General features: G+C 37.1%; 2 protein-coding genes across 3 annotated transcripts in view; one reads left to right on the top strand and one right to left on the bottom strand.

The window, feature by feature from the left end:
- The window catches only part of LOC131698597 (regulator of G-protein signaling 17-like), a 33613-nt gene extending 26145 nt beyond the window's left edge, over nt 1–7468 (top strand). For both annotated transcript variants that reach the window (XM_058991004.1, XM_058991005.1), the window contains exon 5: nt 566–7468. In XM_058991004.1, coding sequence (XP_058846987.1) covers nt 566–754 — 189 coding nt within the window. In that variant the 3' untranslated portion in view covers nt 755–7468. The remainder of the gene's footprint in view (nt 1–565) is intronic.
- A 1379-nt stretch (nt 7469–8847) lies between these two features.
- LOC117417343 (transcription elongation factor A protein 2-like) lies at nt 8848–16296 on the bottom strand. The gene is made up of 10 exons (XM_058991006.1): nt 16042–16296; nt 15158–15220; nt 14832–14937; nt 13707–13797; nt 13251–13393; nt 12346–12407; nt 11776–11925; nt 10791–10937; nt 9766–9837; nt 8848–9532 (listed from the first exon to the last, which is right to left on the bottom strand). The coding sequence occupies exons 1-10, from the start codon at nt 16108–16110 to the stop codon at nt 9524–9526; spliced, it is 912 nt and encodes a 303-aa protein (XP_058846989.1). The 5' UTR covers nt 16111–16296; the 3' UTR covers nt 8848–9523.
- Between the last annotated feature and the right edge of the window lie 795 nt (nt 16297–17091).

Below are 17091 nucleotides of genomic sequence, written 5' to 3' on the forward strand. Positions count from 1 at the left end.
GTGTGGGGTCTGTTTAAAGCATTACACCGATCACTCATCAAGAAGCACATTTTTTTTTTTTTTCCTGGCTTTTGAGGTGTGTTTTTTTAATTCCACAAAAGCATGGACAGATCTAAAACATTGAAAAAAAAGAGGAAGTGCTTTTTTCAAACATAAACAATTTTTTTCTGGAAATAACAGTGAACCTTTTAACGTACAAGGGGCATGTGTCCCACAAATAAAATGATGCTAACTTTCTTGTTTTTGCAATGAGGTGCACACAATAGGGTTAACAATTGGTTGGATCTGGTCATCCAAATGTTCAGTTTCCTCATGATGCTCGAGTCACTCTCAAATGTATTTTAAGAAGAAACTGCTCAATTCCTTGTGTACCTTAAGGGGTTAAAAAAAATATGCTCACAAGCACTGGAGAGCTTGTAAAGTGTGCAGCATGGTGTTTGTATTTTTTCTCCAAATGTCCTTCTTTTAATGTAAACCACTGGAGCAACAGATTAGCAAACCTGGTCTGCAGGTCTCTTATTCCTTCGTATTTCCCTTTTTCATTTGTATTTCTCTTTGTCTCCAGGTAAGCTTGGATTCCAGAGTTCGCGAAGTTATAAATAGGAAAATGCAGGACCCAACATCTCACACTTTTGACGATGCACAGCTTCAGATCTACACGCTAATGCACAGAGACTCATATCCTAGGTTTCTGAACTCCACTTTATACAAGTCAATGGTTCAGAGCACCTCACGCTCATCTTCGGAGTCATAGTGGCCCTTTGTACCCGCTGCACAACCACTGAGGAGAATCCAGAACCTTTGGAGTTCATTTTATAGCCCTTTTTAACGCACCATGTCAGAATTGCTGATCTACAGATTAACTGGAAGATACAGGGTCATCATCATGTGACATTCTTTCTCTCCTACCCCGCTACTATGAGGACGACTACAACTACTACTACTAGTACTACTGATTTCCCTGTTGCCAAATGTGTTTTTAAGGAAAATAGTGATGAAGACTGCAATAAGACATTGTCCTACTTGGATGATCCTGAGGGGGTAGGCTTTTATTGTAAAATGTGTTGTTCAGTCTCCATTAAATAGGCTCTTGGCACATGCAGAAGCCAGCGCTGAGTGTAATACCACACCTTCTTTGAGGTGTGTTTTGATGGATGGAAGTCTTTCTAGTCGAATTTCAAGTATGTCTTACTCTGCTTGGCAAATTGATGGCTCAAATACAGAAATATTAGAAATAATTCCACCTGAGGCATTTGTTTCCTGGTATGTACAGTATGGGTCTGTATTAAATTGAGATCATAGCAGGGCTATTGTGTCTGTGCCAGTGTCTGTATAGACGTTTTATTTAATGGGCCTTTAGCACTGCTATATCTGTAGAGGTGCTATGTTTTTGTATTTAATTCAGGCCATAGTATTAATAGTGGATGTTACCAGAGAGTCTGCTTTTCTCCTCAACAGGTAATAAGTCTTCATGCCCTTTTGTCAATGATGTGCCTCAATCCTAACCCAACAGGATTATCTCTATTAAAGTAAGAGCCTTAGAATTTAGGGCTAGGGTTCTCTCAAGCCTACAGAGTTGTTTGCTTCTGGTTTAGTAACTTTATTATGTTCATTTTTTTTTGTCTGAAAGAATTGCGCTAATGACGATTTGGAGATTTGAGAATCTAGCCCTCAGTGACAAAGTGCATGAGGCTGATATTGAATAGAAATACATATGGGTTATAAATACAGTGCTTACCTAACAAATAAGCCTTGCTGATTTACTGTACCAAATAGAGCTGCCAATTATTCATCCAGCTGTTAAAAAGTCCTAGTTTTTTGCATATTTTATACTGATTACTAGTTATTTCCTCCACAGCTGGGTATCTTTTTTGTACTGTGTACAAAGGGGAAAAAAACTTATATAATCATTTTCTCTAAATGGATCCTAAGCTGTTAAGTGATCAGTGTAATATACCTAAGAATTTACCAGTGGTTAATTTAGTGATCCTGACTGAATATACTGCCAACAAACACATCTTGCCACATCTCAAGAAACGTATAAATTGTTAAATTCTCTATTCAAAATGTAATGTCCTTTTTATATTTTTGAGACTTGGACTGCCAAAAAATATTATTTTTCAATGTAGTTTTTACCACAGAGGTATCGTTTTAAAAAGATTTTATTGTCATTATTCGTGAATGACTTAAAACTTTGTCCAGTAGATAAATGTTTCTGCTTCCTGTCTTCTTCGGTTGTAGAGTTGTTCCTTTTGGAGAAAAAGAACTCCATAGCATCGTATTTCTCTACGCAAGCAAACTATTACACCGTGATGCACTGTGCATGACTTAGCTCTTTTTACAAGGACTAAAAAAACCTCCTTACACAAAGACAGAAATGATAACTTTTAGCTATATTTTGGGTTTGCCAAAAAAGGCATCCCAGTGCATGAATTATAATTATCGAGAAAAAAAAAAAGAATAATAAATTAACCAGATTATTTCTCTCTTGTGAAATGCTATTTGATAACATTTCCAAATTCAGAACCCCAAAACAGAATACTGATCCAAGTAAGAGCCTTGTAACGTTTACCTGTGTGGCTGAAAGGAGCCTGTTTACAGCTAAGAAGGAAAAAAAGATTTATCAACAAAAATGTACTGAAGTTGCATTATCTCTTTTAGGCATAATGTCAGACTATATATATATATATATATATATATATATATATATATATATATATATATATATAATGAAGTCAGGAAAAGAGGAATACTGCAACTTGATGTGCTATTCTTTTAGAGTAACAAATGCTTTGGGTGTAAAGAACTTATTTTTGTGCTAGAGGGTTTCTTTGATGGGCATATATATATATATATATATATATATATATATATATATATATATATATATATATATATATATATATATATACATGTATTGTCATTTTTTTCTTTTACTTAATGTGACTGCTAGGCCATGTTAAGTGCAGTGACGATTTCCTGCTACCTGTGGGCAATGCAGGAACTGCACTGGAAATTTGGTCAAAGGCTATGGATCCAAAACAAGCCCTCTGGCCAGTTATTGTAGTTTTTATACATCTGCAAATGTAGAAGCCCAGTTTCTGATTATCCATACAGCTGTTTTGATTTGGGACCGTGCACAACGGTGTTATGTTGCATTTTGTAAGTCACGATCCACTGCAGTCGATGGAGGAGCTCCTCTTACTGCGTGTCACCTCGCGCAGCAGTCATTAATACAGCTGTACACATTTGAAATAAAAGCCTGCTGATGCTTGTTCAACGGGTAAATCCTATTAAACAAAAGCCAGCATTAAGGGTACAGGTTTGGTTTTGTGACTTACAAAATGTTTATAGATGTGGTAGTGTGTCATCTTCTGTATGGTATCAGAGCTCCTCAATTCCTGATACCAGAACACCAGAGTTCACCCTCTTATAACCAGAAGAGGTTAGTTCATATAGCAGGGTACGACACTTACAGTACATGCAGGCTACAATACATAGTTTGAACTGCTTATGGAAATTGAAAATGAAAGCACTTGTACTTAGATTCTGTGTAATAATATATACTGCACATGTATGCAACTAAAACATGTCAAAGGGGTCTGTTTGAGTGGTCTTTGCAGCAGCATACTGCTATTTTAAATACCACGATCCTTGAGCTCATGTTCTAACTGGGATCTTTTTCCACTGTTTTTCGTGAGGGGTCAAAAACTCACCCCTGGAGGAAAAGACACAGACTGGTAGAGTTAAACTAACACTTGAAATGTATTTGCTTGCGATTGTAAGTCGCCCTGGATAAGGGCGTCTGCTAAGAAATAAATAATAATAATAATAATAGTTAAAAGGCGCATTAGTAAAATAAGACTCCGCAAACAACCACCTATAGAAATTGAAAGTTCAATGAAAGGTGTTTTCTGCATCTGCTGGGTAATGCAATTAGAAACTGGGTTGAACACACCGTCATTAATTAATATTGAAAATGTGTTGGGTTGGTATACATTTTATTTTAGTCATGTTTTTGTTTTTTTCCTAAACAATTGTTAGCAGTATACAAGTTTAACCAAAAGTTGGTATTTGTACCTGATACTTTCTGGTGAATTTGAGCAGTCATGTTTGGACCTTATTTTAAAGGGTAAAGGTGTGATTTGTGTACAGGTCAGCCCTCCGTCCTTAATTACTCCTTTGTTTTATAGCTTCACCTTCTTCACCATATATTTTATGAAATGTTTTAAGCAACACTGTTCACAAGGATTAGCATGTAACTTTAGCCAGGTTAGAGTGCCATAGAATATGGTACCACTGACTTACTGTGTATGTGACCAGTTTCAATCTTTGACCTGACCAAAAGGATGACGTTTGGACAGTTATTTTATTTATTTTTTTACAAAGATTACAAATGATGTTTTAAAAAGATTTAAAAACCATAGGACCAAGGTGTTTTTTTTATTATTATTATTATTATTGTTGTTGATGTTATTATTTTAACTTTTAATTGTGTTATTTCGGAAGGTAAGATAACCCAGTTGTGGCTTTCTATTTAATTTCAGTACACAGAGGTCCTTAGTAGGGCTGGTTTGATCTTTCCTGGGTTATCTGTAAGCCTTACTAATGACGAATGGAATTCACTCAGCTCTGCTGCTTTAAATGATTGAAATAAAGGTTTTGTGTACATTGTATAGGATAATTACTGTGTCAAAAAAGACAAATTCAGTGTATGCCTGAACATGCCACAACATGTGAACTTTATATAACATGAAATTAGTCAACAAGGCATACCATCACCCATCCCATGAACATATGGTAAGCGTACAATTTAAAACATAAAAGTTAACCAAGCCAATTTACGTTGAGTGAATGTGTGGTGTTGATTACAAGAATGGAGTACCCGTAAGCCTGTTTTGTTAGATTACTTGTTCCCATGTCATATATCTGCCATGTTACAGTACGTTTCCTTCAATTTTATATTTATAAAAGTGAACTGAGAAATAGTGTAAAGAGTATATGTGGTTCTCCCACTTTTAAATGCATTGAGTGACAAGGGACACAACCATGCCAGTTTATATTTTATATATATATATATATATATATATATATATATATATATATAACAACTACAGAAATGCCTTTTAACAGTGTATTACATTCCCACAGCACAAATTGCATTTATCAAATGTTTCTTTTTGGATAGTCAGTGTCAGTTCTTATGAAAAAAGGGTTGGAATAAATCTATATATAAAAATAAGTGTCGAATTTATTCTGAAGAGATGTGTGACAAGGAGCTAGTATGTTACCTACCACATATTGTCAAGTGTTACTAGAAATCGTACTGTTGTTAGATACAAAGGTCCTTCCAAGGGGTTGCTCAACAATTTCTTACATTTAACAGTGGATTCAATTGGATAGGAATGAGATTGCATTGATACCTCTATTCCTTGATAAATATATGACTTTTATATTTCCAACGTGCATGAGACTAAGCCTCAGATAATAGATATTAGACAAAGAAATGGACTGAAATTTACATTGGAAATCTCTCCCTTTTTGAAGTGTTATTTGTGCACTTCAGTTGCTTTCCAAGTTTCTTGCGGAGTACGTTCTCTGTTATCCTCTATTCATTTTATTCCAATACCTGCCAGGGTCCCAGGTCATAGCTAAACTGGAAGCAACCAATGTAAGTGCCTCGGTACTAACAGTGTTAATTCTTGTTAAGTATTCCTTTGTACATTTTTTTCAATGTATATGTCAGTGTTAATACAAATTTAGGTACTTTGACTCTTGAGCCAGTGTACCTAAAACTCTTCTCCAGCAATTAAATGGATCACAAACAGGTTTTGGTCTGGACAACCCCAGATCTCAACATTTTTTGTTTCCTGTGTCCAGGCTGGACAGCTGGGTGGGGAGGTCTCCTTGGTAGCTAGTGTATCTGTACTGTATCTTTTGACATGTCATACTCAAAATAAAATGCGAATAATATAGCGTTATACATCCCCACGTGTTGCTACAACTGTTTAAATAATTTTTCTTTTCAATGTTAACATCCTGACAACTTTTTACACTTAAAACTTTAAAGTCTGTTTCAAAGCTCTTTTCAAAATGGCCATTGTAGTGCATCTCTCCTCTAAATCACTGCAGGAAGAGCGATTTAAAGAAAAAAATGAAGAGCTCCGGCTTTTCTGTTCCGTACCACATCATGGATCTTTATTGCTGTGTTACCTGTCTGACATTGTGGGCAATAATCCTAAAACTATCAGTGCACTAGAGTGGCCTTTTTGAAAACAGCTTTGAAAAAAACTTTAAAGTTGTAAGTGGAAATAGTTGTCAGGACTTTAACAAAGAAAAATGACAGGTACATTATTTAAACAGTTGTAGCAACAAATGGGGACGTGTCACGCTATATTTTTCGGAACCCCTCCACTTACTCTTTAAGTACACAGCTCCAAAAATGTTCTGCAATTCCAGCGGGGAGAGGAAGGAGGCGGGGGGCCGATGAATCTTCATCCCCTAGCCTTGATTGATATCTGACCCCCCTCAGGTGAGGGAGGTTCCCACCAGAACAGAAAGCGAGTTAGTTCATGTATGACAAGTCCTCTTTAAACATTACAAACAGTCTATCAGAGAGAAGTATTATCTCAGCGCACATTTCAATGTAATAGTTGCTCTGAATTGCCCGTGGACAGATGCTAGTATTTCCAGTGAATCTTTACAGCTGATGTCTGTCTGGCAGACCTATGTCTTTTGAGGGCTTTGATTTCACTCCATCCCATGTTTGGGAAATCATAGATTTCGATTTGATTAGCAAGTTTAGATTGATAGATATTCTGTGTTATATGTTAAAGTGCCCAACATTTGACTGCTGTAAAATATGATTATATTTTCTCTGGCGAACGTTAGTTATTGTATGTTGGATTGCAACAAGCAAATTAATTCATTTAAATATTTGTGTTACATGGGTGAACTTGTGCCAATTACACGCACATATGGATACGTTTAGGACTGAACATTTGCAGTCTGACCCTGTATGTATTTTATAGGAAAAATTCAACCAAGCTTGGGTTATGTAGTACAGCAGAATTGTGTGTGAATGTGTACTCTCCTGTCAAATGAGAGTACACATGCAGGCATTACTTAATTGAAAAGTTACCAGAATTGTGAACTGCATGACATTTGAATACACTTTTACTGTTAGGATGAGTAACTTTTAAAAGAAGGAAAAATGGGGGAATGGATGCTGCAGCTTTAGAATGTTTCCTTAATTTTGCTGCTATGTTCCCAGTTCAAGACTCATTTATTTAAAATCGTTTATGGGGAAGTCAACTTTTTTTTTTTTTTTTTAAACAGATTTATTTTATGAAGACCCCTTTTTTATTTTACAATGACTGTATATCCTCCTTACAGGACCTATTGTAGTTTTGCACCGTGTCAACTTTGGTTTCTACTGTTTGAAAAATAAAATTTTAAGTTAACTACACACAGTCTTATGGTAGTATTATTCGCTTATAAAATACATATTTTTCTATTTAGGTTTTTCAGAATCAAATTATTTAAAGACATACCAGCAAACACCACTGTGTGTCTGCACTGTCTGTTGAAGTGTAACTCAACCATCCATGTAGGACTAAACCATCTTCATGAGATATACTTTCTTTGCTATATGAAGCTGGCACACAAGAAAGCATGGCCAGGGCTGGAAATATGACTGCCATTGTCTAATAATTTGATCCCTGTAATTTTAAAAGATACACTACTAGGATTGTTACCAATACCATAGGCTTGATAAACCAAGCATTCCCCCAAATACTGTAGTTGTATTTAATTATTTTATAGAGGTGTAACAAACTTATTGTTAGAAAGCCAAAACTAGATCACTTGCATCAACATATCTGGTGTGGTAATTATTACACATCTCGAGTAATAAATGAAAAATATGCATATTTAGGACCTGGTACAACAAAAGCCTGGACTGGACTGACCCTTTGCCATAAATAATTTGTAAGAGAGTATTGTGCTGAACGGCTTCCTCCTTTTATATTAATGTGTATCCCTGCTGAATTGAAAGCCCTGGGCCTTGGCAAAGGAATTAGTCAGCCTTTTTGTTTTCTAACCAAATGTGTTGTTTCCCCCACTTGAAAAATGAGCCACTCAATCCTTGGCCCAGTCAAGGCCACAAAAGAGGCCAAGTTATAAAAAACAAAGGGTAACAGAGCAAAGATTTAATACACCCAGAAACACAAAATAGTGCCACCTAGCAGAACTAGGAAGATTTTTTTTTTCTTCCAAAATATAGCTTTTAGCTTTTGTACAACAGTTATGTAGCCAGTGGGGCATTGCAGTATTGTTGTTTTAATGCTTGGTTATCAGAGATCAGAGACAGGTATACTAGCCAAACATAAATAAACACTGACCACATGCAGGGATATACAAAGAATCGAATTCCATACTTTCATTGTGAGATTGCGATTGTGTGTATGTCAATGCACACACCTGCTTTTTAAACAGAGATCCAAACACTTACTGAACCTAAAGCACTTCTTTATGTCTGAAGCAGGCTGCTTGGAATCACCGCAGAGGCATGTGATGAGAAGAAGCAACTTAAATTCTGGGTTGTAATTCCCTATTTTAGTTTCCTTATTTCAACATAGAGCGCAGTAAGAAAGAAAAAAGAGTGCTGGTTATGCTTTCTTTGTATTGGGACACATCTAAAATGTCACTAATGAAGCTAATTTCCACACACAAAGGTGTACAGACTGTGAAACCGGTTTATTTTTTATAACATAATTTTTGTAATTCACTAGCAACACCTGGAACACATTGTTGCAACACCACAAGGTGGGAACGACAAAGCAAAACAACTAGTAACCAAATTTTATTAATGAAATCTGGTACAGAACTTTGAAAAAGATCCGAACAAACACAAAAAAAATGTATCTAAAAAATTGTATCATTCCATTCAAAACTTGCAATTCTATTTCAAACAAACCATTAATTTTCTTCCACAGTGCACAATTTGGGATTATCTAAAGTTTTTAGCTCTCATCAAAATGTAATTTTTCAGTTCAATATTAGCTACACTTATTATTGGCTACAGTTGTTCTTGAGTGACGTAAGAGCTGGAACTGAAAGGAAACGGAACTCTGCAGCCCAAGTTTCCCTCAGTGCAGAAAACAATGCCGGACCTTTGACATTATCATGCAAGACCGGGCAGTGATCAGATTTATACTGAATAAATGGTACAAAATATAACTTAAGTTTTAAAAAAGGCAGATAACCAATATATAATATGTAGCAAATCATTCTGTAAATAAATAAAACAAAAAAGTTGGTTGAAATAAGACAATCGTTTTTTTAAAAAACAAGAAAAAGGAAGTATTTAACATCCAGTTGACAAATGTAATTCCCCATTAAAGATGCACAATTTGTTTTAACATTGTTCACCAATGTACTTTTCCCATCATCACTGCAATTGTAACAAAATACCATTTGTCAATAGTTGATCTTGATTTCAACGTTGAACTTCACAGAAGTCCTAACAGAACTGAAAAGTATATAAAGAGTTACATTATTAAATAAAGTATGCATGTACAGTAACACTGTTAGAGCTAATACTACTAAAAGGAAATAAACCACTATCCTAGATTTGTGAAAAATGATGCTTCACCAGGATGTGATGACAAACAGAAAATGATGAATTAATAGTGAAGGTATCTCCTATTTCTTACCCACACCAAGCTGCTCTTAAGTATGGGGGATATTGTTCAAGCGACCTACCTTCCATCTGTTTCCACACTCGTTGCACAGAACAAATGTGGTCATAGGTTCATCAGCACTGCGGGTTTGCACCTGAGAGACAGAGAGATAAGTGGCCACAGCATCACTCACTTAAACACGGAACACACTGCCCGATGCGACCGGTCACATCTCATGGTGCTGTCAGGGCTTGTTTTCAAAAGATATCGCCACAGACATGACTCTATACAAACCAAGGGAATACCTTGTATGTATGTGTGTGTGTTTATATACATTTTTTTGTATTCATTAATTGGAGAGAGAATACATGCATGTCTCCAGTCACATGACCTAAAGCTGTGAACTCATTGGTTGCTGACTTTGAGACTTGCGAGTGGGTATAACACACTAGCCGATGCGAGGGAATTGCATCACAGAATGTTAAACGTTTAAACTTTGCAAGCCGACTGAAATGGCTCGGCCGATCCTGTAAAATCTCAAAGCAGAACACACTGCCCGTTGCGCCTGACAGATCACGTTGCTGTTGATCGCACCAGGCAGTGTGTCCAGAGCTTTCGTTTAAAATTACAAGACACATTGGAATGCAGATTCCTCCAATTACATTTCCAGTTATAAAAGGAAAACATGAATGAACTATCACACTTTTTAAAATAATAATAATAAATTTGGCATGTACAGCTATTGCCAAAAGTTTTGCATCACCTAGAATTTTAGGATTGAGACAATTTATATAAGAAAATTAAAAACACATCATACAAACATTACTTATATATTTTATTTAACATCATAAAATCAAACAAACTACAAAATGATATCGCAAAAGTCAACCGGAAGCCATAACAGTAGTTGCATGTTAGATATCAAAGTCACATTTTGTCAGTTTTTCATTAAGTACATAGCGGTATGCAATTCAGTTTACCGTTACGTTATTCAGCGGGATTCATTCGACTTTATAAAGCAAAATGTGTTAATTCTACAGGGTGATGCAAAACATTTGGCCATAGCTGTACAGTCCTATGCTGGCAGGAACAGTGTCTGGATTGTACCTGTGTGTAGGTGCAGTTCTTCTTACTGCACTTTCCACACTGGAAGAGGTCAGTTTCAGTACCGCCTGTTTTGGCCAGCTGGTGCTCTCGGATTGACTCCTTTGTCAGGGCTTTCCTAACCTCCTTCAGCTCTGCACTGGCCATCTCCTAAAACAAACACGGCCAGCAATTGTGAACACATATTCTTCTCACCTTTACATCGCCAAGTGTTACAGAACCTCCTCCGGTTGATTTATGATGCGTGACTATGAATTTCAAAAAAGCTGACAACATGAAAAATCTAATGCTGCAATGCAGACAACATGGGGCACAGCAAAGGTGATGTAATGCAATGCATCTCTTGTAAACTTTGCAGGGTGTTCTGTAACACTTTGGGGGAGTTGCAAAAAAATGTGAGACATTCATTGAAAACAAGGTGGTCTCACAGTTTACAAAACAGTCTTACCAGACAATGGACCGCAAAAGGGCAACATATTGCTTTGACACTTAAAAAAAAAAACTTCATTATTTTATATATGCAGACTACTATCATGGGATTTACATTTTACAGTATTTTTCATTTATTTCAATGAGCCGTGTGTATGCAGAATTTAACAAATACAAAAATGTCTTTACACCACTATCTCACGTTTAAAAATTAATCACCCAGCAGAAAAGAGCTAAAAAAATTCCATCTTTCAAGGAAGAGCAGGTGTGACGATCCCAGCATCAATTATATACTGTGCTGGCTTAATCCTATGCCTGTGCTCCCTGGCTAATTGGATCTCAATTGCTTCAATAAATATCTGCAACATTCATGGTTAAGGCTCCATTGATTTTGAAGCACAGCGCCAGAGACAAGTCCTTGAGAAGCACATGGGTTTCATGTAGAGAGTATACAGCTGATGTAAACTTGACACCCATTTCCAATCAGTATTTGTGTTTTGTATTACTATTAGAGTAAACGCACACACACACTTTTACACCCGAAACAAAACGAGCTCACCTCCGAGGTCATCGAGGCGATGCGTTGAGCTGAAACATTTCCACACAGAACATTTTTCCTGAGTTCTGGGTTCTTCTGGTCCTTCAGGTTCGAGATCCTGCTCCTCAGTCGTGATTTATACTTCATGTCTGTTTTTTTAAACTCTTGGTAGATATGTAATGATGAAGTCAAGGAAGATTTACCCTCGAGACAAATTAAAATCACAAGAATCGCCTACTTAACTTGCACAACACCAAACTAAATGACTGCAAATCCTGAACTGTAATAGTTTGATAATATAGGCCAGTTTACAACAAAAACACAGTTAAAGATTACGGTAGTGAATCTTACAAGTTAGGAGGAAAACACCCTGAAGTGTCACTCAAATGTAGGTAAATACTGTAATAATTTATTTTAGCAGGAGTACTTTACCAGAAAAAGCACCCTAGTTTGTCCAGGAAGATGCTATAGAAAGCTGTTCTACTGAAGAGGGGGTTAACTATAGAACAGTACAGGATATATCTCCCTGAATTGATACTTATCCAAGGATTAATGAACGTTAAATATTTAAACACTTAAAAAACAAAAAAGGATATAATCTTCAATCTGTGCAGCCAATTGCTTGCAGTCAGTTCCAATTGCTAAATAATCATCTGTTGAAAAATGGCATTATTGCTTATAAACATTTCAAATAATTTGTACTGCTCTGACACAAATGATCTAAACCAGTGGCCTGCTGCCAGTGACATACTACAATCGTGTGAGCTGTTCCACGGCTGCTGTTCAAAGGCTTTCCTGTACTCAACCAGCATGGTAAACCACAACAAACACGCATTACCACTTTGCTCACATGCACACCATCCCACCTGACATCAGTAGAGGAAAAAAAAAGTCTTCTAAGAATGCTCCTTGGATACAAGAGAACTGGTCTTGTGCCGTAACAGAAAGGATTAGGTCAACTGTACACATTTTGAATGGCATTTGCATGCAAGTTGTGTTTCCTGTAACTGCCTCAATGTATTCTATTGTTTACACATAACACCTCTGCTCCATGACTGCAGGAACATATTTGTTTCTCTAATGAAATAAAACTAGTACAGTAGAACCTGCCATATCCAATTGAATTGGTTCCAGGGATCCATCGGATATGCAAGACTATCATAGGTGACAGGGAGGTGTCCTACTACATTGCAGCTGCTTCATTAACATCAGAGCATTATAACATCATAAATTCAGGGACAGCAGTGCATTTCTGACTGCCTCCAGGTCTGCAGCAATACCCCTCTCGTCTTCTGTAGCACCTGGTTTTTCTATGCAACTGAAAGAGTAAATTTCACATGTCACGGGAGGTCCATCGTTTAATAGAGTGTATCTTCCAGGATCGGATATGATAGGTTCTACTGTATTGAACAACCAATATGTACTGTACTAGTGGTACATAAAAATAAAAACCGCTGAAAACCAACAGTAACAATTTTAATTGAAGGGGGGCTTACTGTCCATTTGTAAAGCTGCCACTAGTAATTCTCTGCACTTGTTGCGCACACTGTCTATTGTAACTGGAACAGCCGGGAATGTAGTGACCTTTGGGGTGGTTGGGGTACTGGGGGTCTTTGGTGCCTCTTGTTTTTTGCTTGAGCTGAAAAACAAAATGTATAAATAGCTTTAACACTTAACCTAAACTGGAACGCTACTTGGTAAACACAGGTAACCTCATTTTTATGTTTTATGAGATGGGTCATGAGATGAACTAGTTATATTTTTCATGAATTTGTGGATTTTGTTGTCTTGCCATTCACAATAACTTGGAATAAAACATCTTTCTTAAAAAAAAAAAAAAAAAAAAAAGAAAAGAAAATACAAGCATGGGGAATCCCTGTTTTGCAGTAATGTAAACTTAGACACGGCATATGATACTGCAGTGAACTCACACCTTAGGCAATTAGAGTTACCTTTGGTCGCCCGATTGAGGGCTGTTCTTGGAAGACGATGATGGTGAGGAAGATTCTTTTTTCTTCTCGTCTGCTTTGTTTTCGGAACTGTCTGAAGAGCAAAAATCAAATCCCCATGATAAAACACAAATACAAAAGCCACAATCCAGGGGACTTTCTAAATGGGACAAGCAATCATTTATTTTTCTGAGCATTCCTGATAAATGTACACAGCAGCACTGGCCCCATGACATAATCTCAGCAGGAGTCTTGTGGAGATGTAATGGTTTTAAACAGTTGCAGGGGGTAAACTGCAAGACTCTGAGGCTGTTCTGTGTAGTGTAGAACAACTTCCTTTAATTTGCACGCAACCATATGGACAACAGCGGTGGCCGTAAACTGTCCAAGGTTTTGTTTTAACCTTTAAAAGAACACCATTTGTATGTCAATGTTATACATCACTAATTTAAATCTAAAGTCTCAAAGCTGTAGATTTAAGCCCAGCATACACAAGGAAACGCGTTAACCCGAGTAGACCAAGGTTCTACTTCAAGAAACATTTTGCTTTTAGCCAATCAGGAGAGACTCTGGGAACAGGTGTCACCGATCATGTGACTAAGATGATGACATGGTTTGGAATCTTGGTACAATTTTTTTATTGATATGTATGCTGATCCACTGCAGTGTCATTTCCGGTTATTCGTGGTCCTACAAGCCTCAGCAACTTCTCAAAAATGCCTGGATCCATAGGAACAAAATTCTTCATTTAAAAGATGACGGTCCACTCCTCTCTCCTCCTGATTTAGGATCCACTCCCTTGTCCACACGACTGTTCCTGTGCCTTCCTCTTCTTTTACACAGTTTTAGCAAGAAGTCTTTCCTCCATTTTTGGAGCATGCAGAAGGAAGGATCCTGACAATTTCTGAAGAAACACGTTTCTGAAAATATGTCTCCATGTGTATGCTGGGCTTTAGGGTTTGATTAAACAGTTTTTTTCAACCACCAGGAAAATGAGCTGAGAAACACTGCACTCGCTAGTTTACACTGCAAGCATGGAGTGAAAAGCTGAAAATAATGTTAAAGAGGGAGGGTAGTGCCCATTTGCTTGGGCACTTACCAAGGAAAAAAAGTTAAACATTTCCTTACCCACCAGTTTCTTCCAAGACTTGATAAGAGATTTGGCTATGGTCTGCACCTCTTCGTCTGTGCTTTGTTTTCTTACAGCATTCACAGCCATCCCAATCCTTGTGGACTGTAAGAAGACAAAAATAAATCAACTTACAAGAATTGCACCTTTTTTTTATATCATCACCACAACAGATGTATCGGTTTACCTCCAAATACATATGAAACCAAGACCTGAATTGAAGACCTGAAAATCTGACACTGCTAGATAGATAATCCAAACCAGTCTACCCAGTATATGCTTTGCAATTTAAACACATCTTGTAAAACCAGTTACCAGTACTCACCTGTAATGTGTCCAAGGACATAGTAATGTTTTTCAGTTCTTTTAGTAAGTCTATAGCACCTTCCTATGGGGAAAAACACAAGTCAATGTACTGCTGCTGCCAAAAACTAAGGCACAGCAATAAAAAAAACATTACCCTCGTGTTCATTACAGATAGTACAGCTGGCCACAAATATTATAATAGACGGGTCTCTGACCACGTGGTCACCATCGTGTAAAGAATTTGAAAAGCATTCACCACGCCCCCAATGGAGTCAGTGTGCACCGCACTTTGGAAGCGCATCAGCCGCCAACTCATCAGAAGCACCGCTGTTAACATTGCATGCAAGTACCATAAAATAAATTTAACAAACACACAAGAGGGCTGACAGCATGCCCAGAAAAATGGTTGTAAGCACTATATATTATTAATATGTAGTTTTTGTTGCAGTTGGGCGTGCAAAAATACTGTGACATTCACAGCAATGCTTCTAGAACATGCATTGTGTATACACACTACAACAGTGTTTAATATATGAATATAAGCACATTTTAATAAAACAATGTATTCATACACGTTAACCTGCACGTAACCGACGGTACGTGTCTGCAGAAGCAGAAACTAAAAAGAGATGGCCGCACAATTGAACTGCAGTATCTGTCGGATTTTCTTTAGTAACAGAAAATCAAACAGGGTTGAGAATAACTGTATTTGCTATTTCTACTTGTGTGTGTGTGTGTGTGTGTATATATATATATATATATATATATATATATATATATATATATATATACACACACACACACACACGGCAACGTCGACGAGAAATCTGGGTTTTCAGAATTTTCTAGAAAAGCACACATACAGTACTATGTAATGTGATGATAACAGAAGCCACATCTTACCGTGCTTTTTTTATTGACCATCTTGTCCAATTTCTTGCCAATGCGTATGACTTCTTCGGCTTTCCCCATTTTCAACGGTGAGTTTCTACTACTGCAATAAATAGCGAAACAAATCCATTGATCTCCAAACACGAATCGTGTTGCGTTTTTCTCTCTACCCCGTACAGCTCTGCCGCAGTACCAATCTGTGTAATTTCCAACAGCCAAAGTCAGGCAGCAAAGAGTGTCTGGGATTTGTAGTTCTCATATCCCCGTCGGACCGAATATTGCTTACGGGAGGTTACAAGAATAAAATAGACTACAATTCCGCGAGCAGGACCTTTAGCCAGTTTCTCCGACAGTTCTGGCAATTGTAGTTCTACATGATTGAAATACGTAGTGTTGTTGAACAAGACTAAAGTGCAAACACTACAAATCGCTGCGTTCCATTTCGAAACACCCCATAATGACACGAGTTTGAGAAATAACAACACATGCAAAGCTTTTTGAGAATAAGTAAATAGATTATGTCGCTATTTTTTTTTTTTTTTTTTTGAATGCTTGAAAGTGTTCACCATACTAGATTCCAAAAGGAGTCACTGTTGCTCCATTTAAGGGATGGGTGGTTCTCTGCTACTGTCAGTGAGAAAAAGTAACAACTGTTCTTCTACAGTTATGAGCATCTCTGTTCAGTTGGAGTGATCTAGAACATCTAACAGAATAAAAACCCGCTTTAATATTGCATGTGTAAAGAAAGTTAAACATGGCAATTTAAGAGTTACATTCCCCATACAAGGGGTCATGGGAATTGCATGAGGTTATGACACTAATAAAAGGCATTAGTCACAAAGTGTTCCTGCATGACTTTGTTTCTTGTAGTCTTACCTCCCAATCCCATGGTATTCTGTAAATAGGGTGGTGCTGTTGATGAAAAGGTCTGCCCTCTGGTTGCTGTTTATTAGGTTGTAATGGGTACTAAGATCTACTGTAAATCCATGCTTTTCTTGATGTTAAGGTTAGGACGCTCAGAATGAGGAAGGCACTCACAGTCTTGTGCAGTATCCGTCCTCA

Source organism: Acipenser ruthenus, chromosome 18, assembly GCF_902713425.1.
Source record: "Acipenser ruthenus chromosome 18, fAciRut3.2 maternal haplotype, whole genome shotgun sequence".
NCBI classification, from domain to species: Eukaryota; Metazoa; Chordata; class Actinopteri; order Acipenseriformes; family Acipenseridae; genus Acipenser; species Acipenser ruthenus.